General features: G+C 24.6%; 2 protein-coding genes across 2 annotated transcripts in view; one reads left to right on the top strand and one right to left on the bottom strand.

The window, feature by feature from the left end:
* LOC129988755 (uncharacterized) overlaps positions 1 to 1023 on the bottom strand; it is a 32083-nt gene extending 31060 nt beyond the window's left edge. Inside the window, exon 1 of the mRNA XM_056097022.1 lies at positions 692 to 1023. Coding sequence (XP_055952997.1) covers positions 692 to 757 — 66 coding nt within the window. The 5' untranslated portion in view covers positions 758 to 1023. The remainder of the gene's footprint in view (positions 1 to 691) is intronic.
* Positions 1024 to 1344: 321 nt separating this feature from the next.
* Positions 1345 to 16378, top strand: LOC129988521 (ribosomal RNA processing protein 1 homolog B-like). The gene is made up of 8 exons (XM_056096767.1): positions 1345 to 1576; positions 2756 to 2835; positions 4706 to 4849; positions 6420 to 6614; positions 9817 to 9881; positions 10724 to 10820; positions 15346 to 15443; positions 16129 to 16378. The coding sequence occupies exons 1-8, from the start codon at positions 1456 to 1458 to the stop codon at positions 16319 to 16321; spliced, it is 993 nt and encodes a 330-aa protein (XP_055952742.1). The 5' UTR covers positions 1345 to 1455; the 3' UTR covers positions 16322 to 16378.
* Positions 16379 to 17447: the final 1069 nt, after the last annotated feature.

Genomic DNA, 17447 nt, shown 5'->3' with positions numbered 1-17447 from the left:
TACAATGACAAAAACTCAACTGTAATGCAAAAAGGTGATAAGTAAAATAACTCAACCTTTTCTCTAAGAAAAAAAATAAGCATTTTCAAATTCAATATCAAAGTTTTGTTTTCAGCATTATTACAGGCTTCATGAATATTTTTACTTTAAATATCAATGAAAAATTACTTCATTATAATGTTCACCTCAGCAGGTAGAGAATGGTATACATTTAAAAAAATCATATGGATATTAAAACTAAGAAACTTTTTTGTTCTTTTTTAAGAAAAAAATAAGCATTTTGAAAATCAATATCAAAGTTTTGTTTTCAGCATTATTACAGGCATTATTTCAGCATTATTCAAGAATCCGTTCAGGAGCATACGCCGGAAAACAAACCTCATTCCTTCCTTCCTTCAGCATTATTTTGTTTTCAGCATTATTATATATTTTTACTTTAGATATCAATGAAAAATTACTTCATTATAATGTTCACTTCAGCGGTAAAGAATGGTATATATTTATAAAATTTTCATATGGATATTAAAACTAGGGTACTTTTTTGTTCGCTAAGATACTATTTTTGTTCAATGGATCTAAAATCAACATTGCTTATAAAAGTCCCCAATGTATAATGAAAAAGGAATATTATTTGGGCCGAACAAATGAATAATATGAAGTAAATAGAGCAATATAAAACAAGCATACTTACTCTATTATGAAATTTCGCTGTATTAATTGTATTACGTAGAAGTTCCTTCCCAGCTTCTGTGACCATGTTTATTTAGTCAAAAGTTAGTATATTTAATAAGAAATAAAAAGAAAGTAAAAACTCATTTGAGAGTTGAAAAACTCAAGGTAGCCGGATATAGATATCAGCACAGCATAAATTTAATAATAAAGCAACCTCTAATAACAGAAATACAATCTGACAATATAAGAAAACTCCAAATTCATTTTCTCAAATCACAGCCAGCCAGACACAAACAAACGAGCGATTAATTTGAGCTGTCTGGATCTGGAATACATTCATGAATATGTATGAAATTTAAAAAAAAAAATGGTGAATCTAAAATAAAAAAGCAAATAACATGAAAAATTTCGAAAGAAATTTAAAATTTCATTAATGTTTTGCATTGACTTTCCATAGATATTGATATTTTTTAAAGAAAATATTCAGTTGCATTTCGTAATGTATTTTTGCGAATCTACTCTTTTTATCATAAAATTAAAAAAACTGTTTATTTTCTGTTTGTAAAAATTAAGGAAATAAATAATTACCTTATATTTTAATGGAATTAAAGCATTTTTTTTCCTTGTAAATTAAAGCCCTTATTAACTTACGGTTAAAAACAATTCTATATCACATAACCGTGAAATCTCATTTAGTAAACAAAATACATGTGTTGCAGCGTGCAATAATAGTTTGAGTGATTTTGTATTTTTAAATTTGTTTATTTAACGGTTTAATTGAAAATGGGAATAACAGTTGAAGCACATTTTGCGCAACAACTAGCTTCAAATCAACCTCACATCCGTGAGAAAGCTTTGAAGAAACTGGGGAAATGGTTTGAAAGAATTTCTGTTTCAACCGAAGGTAAAAACTTTTTTTGAAAAAAAATTTGTGTTTTTATTTTTATAAATTGGTGAATAAATATTTGCATTACATATTAATTTACGATAAGTTAAATACAAAGGAATTCTTGGTGTTCTTGAAGAAGACTCAGCAGATTTTATGTCAAAAAGTTGTCAGATGAACTAAAAATAATTATATACAGCGTTTTATTATTTTAAATATATAATTATTTGGTAAATCGGATCAGACGAAAAAATTTCGACAATAATAACGTGATTTTAAAATCGGAAATGCAAAATTCATTTGTATTGGTCTAACTAGCAAAATATTCTGGAACCCCGCGAATCGTATTGAATTTTAATAGGTACCCAGACATTACTATGATCATACCATTCAGTATTCAAATTGTAAACTATTGTTTATTTACGAAAAATAAATAATAAATATTTAATTTTATTATTTCTAATTTCCTTCGAAATAATAAGATCCTTGAAAATCTGTTATTAACAGTATTATAAACATTGAATTCAACATCTTAAAACATAAAGTATTTTTGTAATAAGTGATGATGATGAAAATAATTTTCTCAGTGCTCTGCTTTAAGCATTTACTGTAACCAGTTTAGTTATGACATAACTAAGCGGAATGTCACTGACTACAAGTGCAAATGTTGAATGAATGAATAACTGCATCAGAAAAGGAAAGGATTCACCACTGAAATAAGTTTGCTTACTTAACATTGGTTTTTGGAATGAAGTTTATGAGAAATTCAGCTGTTTACCCAGAGAAAGATAATATTCACTTTAATTATAAAATTAATGTTAACTTAAATATTAGCTTCTTGCTAAAATTTAATTTTTATATGTTCATATTAGACTGTAATTTTAATTTTTAAAATCTTTCCCAAAATTTAACTGAAAAATTTATTTTTATAATCTATGCATACTACACCATATTTAAAAAATAAAATTGATATCAGTGAATAATATTTGTATAAAGTTATTAGTTGAAATTCAACTTAAAAAATTTTTTTTACAAATATTACACAATAACTTTTTATAAAATTTTCACGCTTGTAAATACTTGTAAGTTTATTTTCTTTTTGATATTGATTTGTAGTTTTGGGAATTTCAAATTATCATTTTACATTCTGATAAAGTATTGAATACATTTTATGTATAGTCTTATTTTTATTTATAGATTTAAATGAGGAAACCTTTTTAAAAATTTGGAAGGGACTTTATTATTACTTTTGGCATTGTGATAAAATGCTTGTTCAGGTATGTTATCTTTTTCTATAAGTATCCTACTTTATTTAAACTTATTTATTATTTAATAATTATTATCATATTATTTAAAAGAAAAGGTACTTAATGGATGAGATTTTGCCTTTCTTTTGACTTTCTTCATTAGATATTTTAATGTTATTACTCTGGGCATGCAAGATGATGTCTGAATATAAATTATACAGGACGTATAAAATGGTGAATAAATGTAGACTAACAAAATTCCATGTAATTCTTTTATATGTTTTTGAAAATCTTTGTATTCTAGAGTATTATAAAAAATTAAGTGAGTAATGAATAAATATTTAGCTTTAAAAAAAAATACCTTAAAGAAAGGTAAGATATACGAAAGTAGACAGGAAAACTCCTTCCTGAAAATTTAAATGAATATAATATTTTAAGAATCTTTGAATCTGAGTAACATATTTTTGGAATTGTGCTTTTCTGTGAGCATAGTTATGTAAAACTGCATTGAGCTGAGGCAGGAATGCATCATAAGAAAATTAAATTTGCTTCATATCTTTAGTTTTAAATACAAATTTTAAAATCTGTGCTTCTTGAAAAATGCTTTAAAATTTTATATCATGAATTACAGAATATAACTTAAAAATAGCACAGTGAACTTGTAAAAAATCTTATGTAATCTTTCATTAAAGTAATCTTTACTTTAAATTATTATTTTTACAGATTTTAAATGGTATCTTTTCTGAATTAGAGAATTATTGATACAAATTGATAACCTAATTTCATGTACAAGCTTCATGAAAAATATATCAGATAATAAGGATAAGGGGGAGGAGGTTTTAAAAGTGAACTAATTGGAAGAATATCTGTCTGTCTTTAAAAATGAACAAAATGAAATAGCAACAAAAGGATCCAAATTGATGTATATCTTTAGATTATTTAGATCTTTTGTTTCTAAAGGTATTTCTAAAAGCGGTCTAGAATATGTAATTTAGAATCTTAACTTTATTAATGAAATAATAACTCAATTAATATAAAGAAAGCATGAGATATTTATGGCATGACTTCAAATCTATACCATTTGAAGGTTTAATGAAAATTGTTTAATCTTTTACAAGGCAGGTCAAAACATGTTGGTAGATAATAAATTATTCCAAGGAAAGGTATTTAATCCATTTATATATTATGGATCTCAAAAATTAGATAATCTTAGAGTTAAATTTAGGATAGCAACTTATGTTCAGTCAAAATATTTATTAAATGCTTTTCAGTATTTAGGAGAAAATATTAATAAATCCGTTAATGAAATTATTAGAAAACATGTAATATGAAGGTTGGCAAAATTCTTTCATAATATTAGATAGAATATTGGGATTAGGAATTTTTTTACATCTTTAAAACAATCAAAATTTTATGAAATAAAGAGCCTTGTTGATGCTTGTAATGTATAAATTACCCAAATAATTGAAACTGAAAAGAAGAGAGAACTACATTCAATTAAAATTCTCAAGCTTAATAACATAACTGTGACAGCATACAAAAAAAAAAAGGGGCAGATGAAAATGTAATATTTAATAATTAAATATTTTAGAAATTTCTTCCAGATAAATTATTATTTATTTCATTATTAATTTTTCTTCATTATTCACATTATGTAGGGCTAAGGAACATAATGATCTTGATCAGTATGTTCATTTAGATGTAAAATTAAAAATAATTTTTTTAAATATATTAAATTTTAAGCTGAATTTATGCAAAAATTTTATGTTTCAGTTTCATAGAATAGTTTATTATCTGTAATTTTTAACATCTGTCAAATTAATTTTAATTTGTACTGTTTTAATATTATTATTTTTAAATTTTTAATTGCATTAATTGAACATTTTTATTTATTTTTTAGGAAGAAAGAGCTGATGTTATTAGTCAGTTTATTCATGCTTTCAAGACTATGGAATACTCTTTCCTTTACATTGATACTTTTTTTACTACTATGTCACATGAATGGCATTGTATTGATCATTACAGAATAGAAAAATTTATGATGGTAAGACTTTTTCTTATTTGTATTTGGGTTAAATAACTGATTGAATCCAATCCTATCAAATCATCTGCTCAAAGGATTATTGCCTTTAAAATATGATATAAAATTTTCTAGTTCATTTGATAGTGTAACTTAATTCTGAAGATATTTTAATTACTAAAAGATTAATTTTGAAATATGGCTTTAAAGTTGGTTTTTGTTTATGTATTTTGAATATTTAAATATAATTAATAAAATCAATTTGTCTAGGGTGGGAAAATCCATCTATACATATAAATTTATCGATAGAATTTTAATATCTTTTCTCTCTAAAATTTTTACGATTCAAAAATATAAATTTTATTTGCTGTTATGTTAGTAAATTTACATTTATATTAGGTATTTAAATAAAATTATCTATGTTGAAACTTTAATTTTTTTTATATTAAGGTTTCACTATTTATTTTAAAATTGCATTTGAAGTTACTACTACTTGGATAATTAAAAAATAAATAAATTTCAAATTAGAATGATCAAAAAAGGATTCTTTTCATTAAAGTAACAAATGGGTGGGTAAAAATTGCATTTTCCTTATGATTATAAAATCATTTTATTAATTTTTTTTATATTGAAAAATGATCTGAAGTTTGGGGGGGGGATCATTTAATGCTTTGTGTCTACTTTAAGCCTCTATTTAATTTTATCTTCTAAAATATTATGAGAATAAGATTGCAGCTCTGATGTCTGATGTTACCAATAGGGTATATTCTGAAAAAGTTATTGAATCAATTTAGAAAATATAATAACATCAGTTTGACAGCATGAGTTCTGGTAGAAAAATAAATAAATAAATTGATGTTTTTCATTTGTGACAGATTGCTATTTTTTGTTTTGTTTGTAAAAATAAAAATGCTATATTTTATTCGGCAATGTTTGATTAAAAGTTTTTACTTATGAGTTATTTAAGTCAACATATGTCTTTCTTCATATATATATTTTTCTTTCTCAGTTACAGCCCAGTGTTGCCAATTTTCAATTAGTTGTTTCTTGTCCCTTAACCATAATATATATATATATATATATTTAAAATATTTTCCCGGTTATTTATTAAAAAGAAAGGAAAAAGTCAAGACACTTTTTAAAATTAATTTTTAAAAAAGACATCTGCAGAATATTATATGCCAAAACTGAAAACATAATAAGGAGATCAAAGTTATTATTATTATTATTATTATTATTTATGTTTTCCCTCATTTGAATGAGCATATTTTAGTTATTGAAACAATGGACATATATATATATATATTATGCTATACATAAGTAATTTCAATAAATAAGTGTACAAAAATAAATTGTTTAAAATTTATTTTTTTTGCAGTTTTTTTATTGTTTAACTTTATTAAACTAAATCAAAAGGATTACCCCTTATATCTGAGGTTATTTTTACTTAATTTTGGATACATATATTCAGTTACCCTTTACTCTCAATCATACTTTTACATTAAATCTGAGAAAATTCTATTTCATATGTTTGTTTTTATAGATCTTTTTTTCTTATAACTTATTGATTGGACTATTGTTTTTAAATTCACAGCTGGTTAGAAAATTCTTGCATCAATGTTTCCAGTTGCTGAAACGCAAGCATTGGAAAGTAAAATGTATAAAGGAAGTCCTAAATATCTTGAAAAAAACTGTACTTGCTCCATCTACAGAAGGTGTTCCTTATGGACTAAAAACACATATATCAGACATATACATGGAAGAACTTGCAAAAGTTGGACATGATGAGGTATAGTTTCCCATACTAAATTATTTGTCTTAATATTTAACTTGTCTTTTAATATTGCAATTATATTTCTTTCCTTTAATTTCAAACATTGATATTGCTTTTGTTTAGTAAAATATATTTTTTTTTTTTTTTTTCTGATAATCTGTGGAAGATTTATTATATTTATGGTCTCAATTGTTTCAAGATTTACTAAACTTCTTAAAATCTTTTCTGCTGTATTCTACCTTGGTGACCTATTAAAGCTTTTGGATTATTTTTAAAATTAATTTTAAGGTGTTGTAACAAGCCAAATGGGTGAGAAAAATCAATTTACTTGCAAATTCAGGCTTATTTTCATATATATTTTTTAAAAATTGCATGCAAATAATAGTAATATTTTTTCCATATCATCATAAGTCTAAAACAATGAAAGATTAGCCATTCAAAATTTCAAAACAGAAAAACTTGATAATATGCAAAAGTATCTCTGAAAAATCATGTAATCTTTATTTAGCACTGAGTGATGGGAATAAGAAAAATATGAAATGTAATAACTAGGCAGTTCTTTGCAACTCTCTAATTAATAGTAATTAGTTAAAAATTTTAAGACATTCTCATTACTCAATTTATTTTTAACCTTTTTGAAGCAATGTTTATGCTATAGTAAATTTTTTATATTTTTTTCTTATGAGCTGATACAATTCATCGTGCAATTTTGAAAATAGTACTTGTTATTCAGGAACTAATTATTGCACATAAAAAATGAAATTTTCTGCCATCTATAAATATGCATTCTAACAGTACATGTTTTTTTTTTTTTATGAAAGAGGTAATTTTTATTAAACGGTTAAAATGATGCACAGATGAAAGGATTAAAATGTGCTCTGATTAATTATTTAAAATGACATGGAAAAAAAAATTCAGTTTTTTTTAATAATAAATTTGAATGCATGTAAAATTTTTTTAAGTGTTATTAGTTATAAACAGTTGAAATTTAGTCCTCCTAATGCTAATTAAAGATTGTTGATTTTCTGATATATCTTTTGATATAATATTTATTGCTTTGTATTTGGTAGTCACACATTTAAATTAAAGCTGCGTGTTTGCCAAATTTTAAAGTAATATTTTATATATAATTTAGATTAGTTTATAAAAATACAAATGTTTTATATCAATTGAAAAACAACAATGGAAAGATTGTTGGGCAAATTTCAAGTCATTTTCACTTAGTAGTTCCAAATATATGTAACAAAATTCAAAATCATTTGTAATGCTTCCATATTTACTCTTTTTGATAATTATTTCAAGCTTGATTGGGGAAAAAAAGTTCTTAAAATGAAACAGAAAACAAAGCAAGCCATTGGACACGACCTTTGATTAATAAATAATTAGGCATTAAATTAACATTTTTTTTTTCAGTATAGTTGAAAACTAAAGAAGAAACTGACACTTCTGTTAGCAAATACATTTAATTTAGATAACCTTCAAAACTACTTATTTTCTTGCAAAGCATACATTAAGAGATGAGAGTTGGTAGCTGTAGAAACCTAAGAAAAACTTTTGACTTATTAGAAAGCAAAAGACAAAGCTTTCAGTAAAGTGTAAATGAATGTAGTTAATGTAAATAAATAAATGTAATTTGGATAAGTAAAGCAAAATGATAAAATTAGGAATTAATGAAATACTGATATTCAAATTTCTTCCAAAAGCTAATAAGTTTGATACTTTTTTGTGATTTTTTTCTTATAAAAAGCAATTAAATGTGAATACCATAATATTGTACCAAAAGTTATTGTAATTGATTTTAATTCTTGCTTTGTGAAACTTTATATGAAATTTATATCTCAGTAACAAGGGTGTTTTCCAAATTAACTACCTGATTATCATTTTTCAGTTGCTCTATGCATAATTTTGATATTTTTTCATTTAACAATTATTTAAGATTTTCTGAATATTCAATTATTTCCTTTATGTGCATAACATGCAATATGTAATACAATAAAAGGAGAAATAACTGGTGTTTATATATTTACAAAATCAACATAAAATCATACATATCTACACAAAAAAGTAACAAAATTTGATTAAGGAATGTTTTTGATTTAATTTTTTCCCCTTCTAATTTCCAAAGATTCTGACTTATATCTAATATTTTACAGCTATTATGACACTAAATTGTTTTTACACAAGTTTAAAATTTAAAATATTACCTTTTTTTTTTTTTTTTTTACTATATCAATTTAATTATTGCATAAGTTTTCTTTTATATCGATAAGCTTTTAATTCAAAGCAAAGCTCAATAAAGCTTTATTGAGTAAGTTAAAGTTTAACCACTTTGTATTTCAGATTAAATTTCAACTTTTATGCTGCCTTTATTCAGATTTCGGTTCTGTCCAAAATTCAGATAAATCCATAAGCACTTAATTGAAATCTTTTGCAATTAATAACCTTATCAAACTAGATAGTCATAGGAAAATTTGCAAATGCATTTCAAGAAGACAAATGACTAAATCAATTGATATATTTACCTTAATTTTAACATTTAAAAATTATAGAAATAAGAAAAATTAATACACTATTTTGAAACAATATGCAAAGTACTATATTACTAAGCATTTATGATAATTATGCTGAAAGTCATTTGGGTTAAGTCAAAGACACGCCTTTCTTATTATGCTGCTCTATGAATGGTTTTTCTTTTTTAGGACATTAATTATTGCATAATTAGGATGTTAGTTTTTTTTAATCATTTCTTAAAACTCTTCTCTGGAAAGTAGTTCTTTTTATCGTTTTTTTAATACTTTCTCTGGAATTTCACTTTTAAGGAAATATTTGTAACTTGCAGTTAAAAACATCACTGAATCACATTAAATGGTTAACAGATGAATGGTAATTTACAGCAGAACTACAAAAATCTGATTTTTCAAAATAGCTTTAAACAATTTTTTAAAGTTTATTTCCAAAATAAGCAAGAACAGGGAGAATATTTATTTTTAATGTGTAAGCTATTGTTTTTAATGATTGTCGATTTTTGTTTGTTAACATTATATCTTTTTGGCCTTATTATACTTCATTTTTCTTATTTTTTTAATTATATATTAACTTTAAATTCACTGCATTTACGAACAGCATTATTTATACTATGAAATGACATATTTATTCTATTGATTTTTCCCTCTCAATTTGGATCAGATATTGATTCAAGTATTGCTTTAATTTTTAGGTAACTCCCAAGATACTCCGAAAATTTCTTCTTCCATATTGCAATATTCTGTGCTATTCTGAAGAGTAAGTACATTTTAAAAATTATGCATACATAAAAAAAAATATGTTGATTTATCTGACAAACATATATAATATTTATTTGATATATACTGTATTCCGAATATTTATTTTTGATGATTTTATTTCATTTCAATGGTTGTCTCAAAGAAGATCTGTCAGTCAACATGCAGCGTTTCCTTAAGAAAGCCATTAATCACCTTAAAATAATGAAATTCAAAATGTTCTGTTTGGGTCATTAAAAAGTGGAACTTTATATAAGATTAAAAATTAGTCTATCAAGAAAATATTTTATTAAATATGACTAAATTGTAGAATCATAAAAATTTTCATAATTTTTTAAAGCATATGTGTAGATTCAACAGAATTAATTTTTAATTCTGTTTATCATTTAGAGCATCTTTTTATTTTTTTAATAATTTATTCCTTTTTGTAATAATTTAGAAATTAGCTATTGTGTGATATTTAAAGTGTGCATTTTATTTATATGTAGGATCACTCTTAAATGTCATTTTAAGGAATTATAAAATATATTAAGGAATTATATAAGTAGGCATTCATAACATAAGGGCTTTTATTGAATATTGTAATTATTTATAATAGTACAGTGCAGAAGTTTAGATAATATAACACTTTAAAGAAAGTATAAACAACATTCATAAATTGCAGTGAACATAAAATAGTAATTTAGAAGCACAAATTTGTAAATTCGTGTCTCTTAGATATTTTTCTTTTCAAATCAGCAAATAATTATGAATTTGCTAAATTTATGAATAAAATGTTAAATAATTAATAAAGAATACTATTTTTTTTTAAGTTAGCAAATCAATAATTCTTATTCTTTTTAGTGCATCTGTCTTACAATCTGTGAAAAAAGATGTATTTCTCTATCTTATTAACCAAGATGCTGATGAAGCTGAATTTCATGAATTTCCTGTTTTGAAAGTATGCTTTATGTTGATTTTATGTTGAATTAAAATATTAGATTACTGTTGTTTAAAAATTATATTCCTAAATATTAGATTACTAAAAAAAAGTGAAAATTGAGTAACTCTATATAAATAAAATCATTATAATTGAAAGTTTACATGGAAATTATTTAAAAGGGCTCATTTAAAAGGAAATTATTTTATTGTTTCATGCTTAAAAATTAATATTTTAGTTATTCTTTGGATTATTTTATTAATGAATGTTTCTGGAATTTGGAAATGTTTAAATAGATACAATAATTTAAGCAAGGTTATTTTTACTTCTAAATAGGTATTTAAAAAGTGAAAATTAAAAGTTCTAATAATTTTTTCTTTGTATTTTCTAATTTTAAAAAGTATAATAAAAGAAGCAAATTATTATTACTATTCCCCTTCCCTTTTTTTAATATACTGTGAACACTTTTCTTAATTTTGGGCTCTATTTCTAAAATTATCAGATTTTTAAGTAAAAAAAAAAGAAGAAAAAAAAGAATTTTTAGTTGTAAAAATAGCAAATTTTTACTAAGCTTTATTATTATTACTATTATTATTTTTTGGTATCTTTTTATGCTCAATAATCAGTAGAGTATCCTTATGCTCAATAATCATAAAAGAGCTTATACAAAAGAGACTATCTAGAAGGTAGAAAATTTTGTAGAGTAGAGATAAATAAAAGTTTATTTTTTTTTTAATTTATTTATTTTCCTCTAACCTGCATTGCCAATTAATGCATTGTTACTAGACAGTTGTTATAACTTATGTTGATCAATGATTCTTTTCTGCATATCATAAATTTTGACCGTTTTTTTACTTAATTTAAATAATTTAATTAAAAATTTATAAAAAATAATGATTTGATTCATATCTTTGATTGTCACTAAGCAGTTAATAATTTTCAATGAACTTTAATAAATTTTCTTAATTATATTTCGTGTAATCAGTACCTTCGTTTATAAAAATTTAAGTAATTGCTTTTAAACAATAAAAAAATATTGAATGTATAAGATTAAAATATGTACACATATGGGGATGTTATTTCAATATTTATTTAGATATATATATTTGTTCAGCTTTTTTTAAAAATTAATTTTCATTTATTTTCTTTCTTGAAAATTTAATTTGTAGCTTTTAATCAGGGGTGTTTGTGCTCCGGGGAAACCCCGGAATTCCGGGGATTTTGAACTTTGATCCCCGGAATTTCCGGGGATCGTCGTTCAAAAGGAAGTAGGAATAATAATGAATTATTTATTTTGATCTGGGTAATTTTGTTTGCTTTTAAAGCAGGAAACGCAAGTTCAGTGTGTGTGGTGAAAACTTTTCCTTTCTTTCTCCAAAGGCAGTGATAATGCGTGAAAAGGGGGAAAAACTTCTTTTTTGTTCTTTCCTTATTGCGAGTTATGGCTCATTCCCCCGGTTCTCGGACATTCTCTTCTGGATTCTTTTCGGCAAATAGGCGCGGCAAAAAAAAAGGGGGGGGAGACTTCGTTCGACCAGATGTGCGATAACGTGACTCTGGGTTCAAAGGTCTTATCTCTACTGGCGTGGCGCCAATAAGTAGAGAAGGGGGATTTTTCGCCGTATTAGCTATTTGTCATTGATCGCTTCGCAACTTTTTTTTCTCCGCTGTGTAAAATTTTCGTTTCATTTATTGATGCACGTGTAAATTTTTCGTTTCGCTTATTGAAATATTTTTTTATTTATGTACGCAAGAGAATTTCATTTAGAAATTTCAGCATATGAAACAGAAATTACCCCTTAAAAATTCATATCTAATTAGTTTTACAGCATTAGATCCAGAGCTAAGAGGTAAAACCAGTACAATATTAGCTTTTGAAAAATTATCATCTTTTATGTCCCATATTTTTAGTGATAATGAAAAGTCAAAAGTAGAAGCTGAAATAAGGTTATACCAGAGTGATATTGATATCACCAAAGAAATGCTCTACACATCTGATGAAAGTGGAAATCAAGTCAAGTGTACAATTGATAAATATTGGTCTAAAGTTTTTAATTTAAAAGATGATTTCACAAATGATTATAAGTATCCTACATTGGCTAAATTGGTCAAAGCCTGCCTTAGCTGCTTCCATGGCCCATCAGTGGAAAGTGCATTCAACTTAATGGATACACTTGTCACTGACTATAGAACCTCTCTTAAGATTGATTCCCTAGATGCAGTGCAGACTATTAAATATGATTTAATGGCTTCTAAAGAAACCTCATGTGAAAAATATGGCTCAAAAAATCCAATGACTGATCCAATTCACAAAGATCTCTTACTGAATATGAACAGAAGTTGGAAAACATATCAAGAGGACTTAAAAACATGTATTTCAGATGAGTCACCTATAAAAGTCTCTGAAAAACCTTCTACATTAGCAGAAAAGCAAACTGCTTCTACCTCTGCATGTGCAGTTCTCGAGGAAATTTCTTCAACTGTAAATGAGGAAAATAAAAGTCAACCGTCCTGCAATTATGAAGTTCACCACAAAAGAAAGACAAGCCCACAAACATCAGAAAATAAAAAAAAAGCAGCAGAAATTAGATAATTTTTTTTAAAGAATTAATTCAGGTAATTTAAAATATTTGCATAAAATGTAGTAGTTTATATGTTTGAAAATTTATGGTTATTAATTTTGCAAAAAAAGTAATTCATTGAACTTTTATAATTAGGTCATTCAATACTTCATAATTGTAATTTTTCATTTCTCCCCCCCCCCTCTCGAAACTCCAAAATGCCGGTAGTAAGTCCGTAAAAGTTTCAGGGGATTTTTTGGGGTTCCACAAACACCCCTGTTTTAAGTATTTTTTGCAATTAAAAAAAAGTTTAAAACACTACATCTAACATCTTGTAAACTTTATTTTCACATCATTTTCTTCCCATAATAAAGCTTGTAGCAGAAATGAATGTACTGTGTTATTATGGTAGAAATCGGTATTTAGTTTAGAGTTAAAACTTGATGCTTTTTTTTCCCCAAAAAAATGTAGGCATACCGTTTTTTCTTGCATTCCCCCTGAATATTTAAAGCTTTAAAAATAATTCATTACATTGTTGATTGTTTTAAGTTGCAAGCAAATTTAATGAAATTAGTAATTGTATTTATGCATTGAAAAAGATTGAAGTATTACAAAATAATTATGCATACAACCATTCCTGTTAACTTGCATTTATTTAGGCTTATGAGTAATGAGATGTAAAACTTATTACAAAAGCATTAAAATGGAATTTATGAAAAATTTGATAAAAACAGATTTTAGATAACTTATTAACACATTGAGGGACAGTATGCCCTCAGGCGTCAAACTCATGAAAATGATACGACAGAAAACCTTCCAATGTAAATGACTTAATTCATTTTGTCATATTACATAATTTTATAATTATGTGTTGTGAGGCTATGCCTATAGGCAGTATATGAAATTTAAAAGTGTCTCAGCAGGCACTGCCACCAAGGTTGTACTGTTCATCAAGGTGTTAAGATAGATTTAAAAATTTTATATTAATTATTTATTTGATCTTTTTGTAAACTAATGGTTATATCTAACATACTATTTATTTTAGAACTATTATTACTTGATAGACTTAACAACACAAATTAATGATTTTTTTAGTTATAAAGTATTAATTCTTTTTTTTTTTTTTACTTGCATTTAAATATTTTTAGTGATAGAATCTTTTTTATTATTTTTTTTTCTTCTTCTTTTGTAGATTTTTTTTATTTCTTTAATATTGTTAATAAACAGGCTTTTTCTTTTCTTTTTTCTTTTTCTTTTTGAGGATGGAGAGTTTGACATCTTAACTATTACTCCTCTCCTCTCCAGACTTTCATATTTCACTGGAATGAGAGCATTTATACCTCCATGTCAAATTTAATGGTAATCGGGTTCAGAGGTATGATAGTTTTTGTGGAATTGGATGTCAAATCAGAACTCTGTATTTTTGAAACTGAAACATTATTATCAGAATTCCGCTGATGCCCTCATGCGCTTTAATGAATATAATTTCCATTAAATGTTTTAAAATTTAAGACAAGATTTTGGAAATCACCATTATGTCACATCTGTGTTATTTGTGCTGAGAAAGGTTGCTGTTTTTTTTTTTTTTTTAATGCTAAAATTTGTTTGTGCTTGAAAAAAATGGAGCTTATCATTAAAATTATTATCATAAATATATTTATTTTTATTTATTAATAATTTATAGTTTACCTTATTAATTTGACTTTTGATGCATTTTTATTCTTGGGTTGCAGAATATGCTTTGAAATAGAATAAGATTCTTATATGTTTTTATGTGTAAGGGTGTAGATGAAATTTTTTTAGAAATATTGCTTTAAAATGTTATAGGATGAAACAGTTTTTATATGTAGGTATGAAAAATTATTACATTTTTTTACTTGATTGAAATTAGCTTATATTGTTAATAAGTTGATTTTGCTTCATTGATGTGGACTTAAATGCATGTTTTATATTTCCTTTTTTTTTTTTTTTTTTTTTCCAAATAGTTTAACCCAAACTCAGTACAGAAACTGCTAATGAAGCATGCAAATCAACCTGATGTGAAACGAAAAAACCTAAAAATTATCCACAGCATAGTTAAAGAGTAAGTGTGATTTTCTATCAGTATATTACATGAAACTTAAATGTTTTATAATTTTTTTCTCTGCATTATCTGTAATAGGAAGATCTGTTATTTATATTCAACTTTTTTTTTTATCAAATGTATTAAAACTTTTAATCAGAATTTAAAATGGCTTTTTTAGTTGCAATTTATATATATATAACACAGACATCAGACTCAATTCAATAATTCAAGCAAACTCAAATTTTCTGCATATGTGCATTATTTCTATCCCTATTTTTAAACTATATGTCTATTTTTTTAAAAAAATTTCTATTTTGCTATATTTTATTTATTTGATGTCATTAATTAAATTACACTGAAGTCCCCCCCCACATATTTATTTATTTCTAAACCCAAGCACTATTTTTTTAATCAAATATGTGATGATTATTTTTTAAAGCAATCATTTAAAAAATTATTTGAGTCATTCATTTTAAATTTATATTCTTGATTATTTTACATAAATTGATAGAAAGATTAAAAATTAAATTATTCAGTTATACTACATTTTTTTTTCTGTTAGACTTTTATTTCATTTTATTAATTCAAGATTTTTGCAGAAAATGTTTAAAAGTTTTACTTAAGCATCTGTATCACGGCTTAAGATGCTTGAAATATTTTATAATTTTTAATTTTTGCTTTTTTTTTTTTTTTTTTTTTTCAGATATGAAGATTACAAAAGTGGAATTAATGCATTTGAAAAAATACTAAAAAGTCAACAGACAAATCGTAAACTGAGAAAAAGAGCAATTGAAAAGGCTTCCTTGAAATTGGTTGAAGAAGAGGAAGTGGAACGAAACACAAAAAAAGCATTTAAGAAAAAGAGAAAAATTAATTCTGAGATAATTGATCTGTGAGCTGTGCTTGTAACTGTAATTGTAAATACTCATAAACAGATATTTCTTTGGACTGACTTTTTTTGTTCCCAATACCTGACTCTACAGTGTACATTATCATTTAATATGATAGTCATAGCCATAATGCTAAATTTGACAAATTACAACTACAATTCAAATAATAATAAGATTACTCATCTCAGTGGTTTATGAAATTAAGAGCATTTGTGAAGAATGAAGATGGTAGACCTTTTGTTATTCCATATAAATTATAAAATAATAACATAATTAAATATTTTTTGACTAGCATGTTTTATATTACAAGTAACTTCATTTATTGTAACAGTATATCCCATTGTAGAGCAAATTCTTGCAATTTGCTGCATATTTGGATATAATTTTTTAACTTTATCAAAAAAAAAAAAAAAAAAATCCTGCTTCATTAGACTTGCTAGCTAGAATTTTTAATTTTTTTTTTTAATTCAATACAAAGAGATACCACATGAGTAGATATAATTTAATAAATATGATGATACAATTTATTTTATATGTGATAATTTTTAACAAATCAATTTATAGATTTAAATTTCTTATTTATACAACAGTTTATTGTAGATTATTAAAGAAATACATTTGTGTTATTTATAACAACATGAATATCAGAAATAAATTTCTGTATCTGTATAAAATACTTTAATTAATAGAATATTAATAGAAAATTCTGCTAGATCTGAAATGACAAAGAAACTGATAAAGGAAACATTTCACAGTGTTATTATTTTCATAATTTTTAGTGCATTATTTTATTTCACATTACATTAACATAAATGTTTACATTCGGATACACATGTTGTTTGTGATATTATCATTTAAATTATTTTATACATGATAATTTTTGAAGAATTAGTTTATAGCTTTGAATGGCCTATTTATACAAGAATTTGTTGTAGATTATTAAAGAAATGCATCTATGTTATTTATAATAATGTAAATACCATAAATAATTTCTATATCTCTGTAAAACAGCATTGATTAATAAAATATTAAGGGACAATTTTGATAGGCTTGAAATGATGAAGAAAGCATTATTCACAGTTCACATTAATATTTTCATAATTTTTAGCACAGTATTTTATTTCACATTACA

Source organism: Argiope bruennichi, chromosome 10, assembly GCF_947563725.1.
Source record: "Argiope bruennichi chromosome 10, qqArgBrue1.1, whole genome shotgun sequence".
Lineage (NCBI taxonomy): Eukaryota > Metazoa > Arthropoda > Arachnida > Araneae > Araneidae > Argiope > Argiope bruennichi.
Note: the sequence above shows the minus strand (reverse complement) of the source record. Positions and strands in the feature narration are given on the sequence as shown.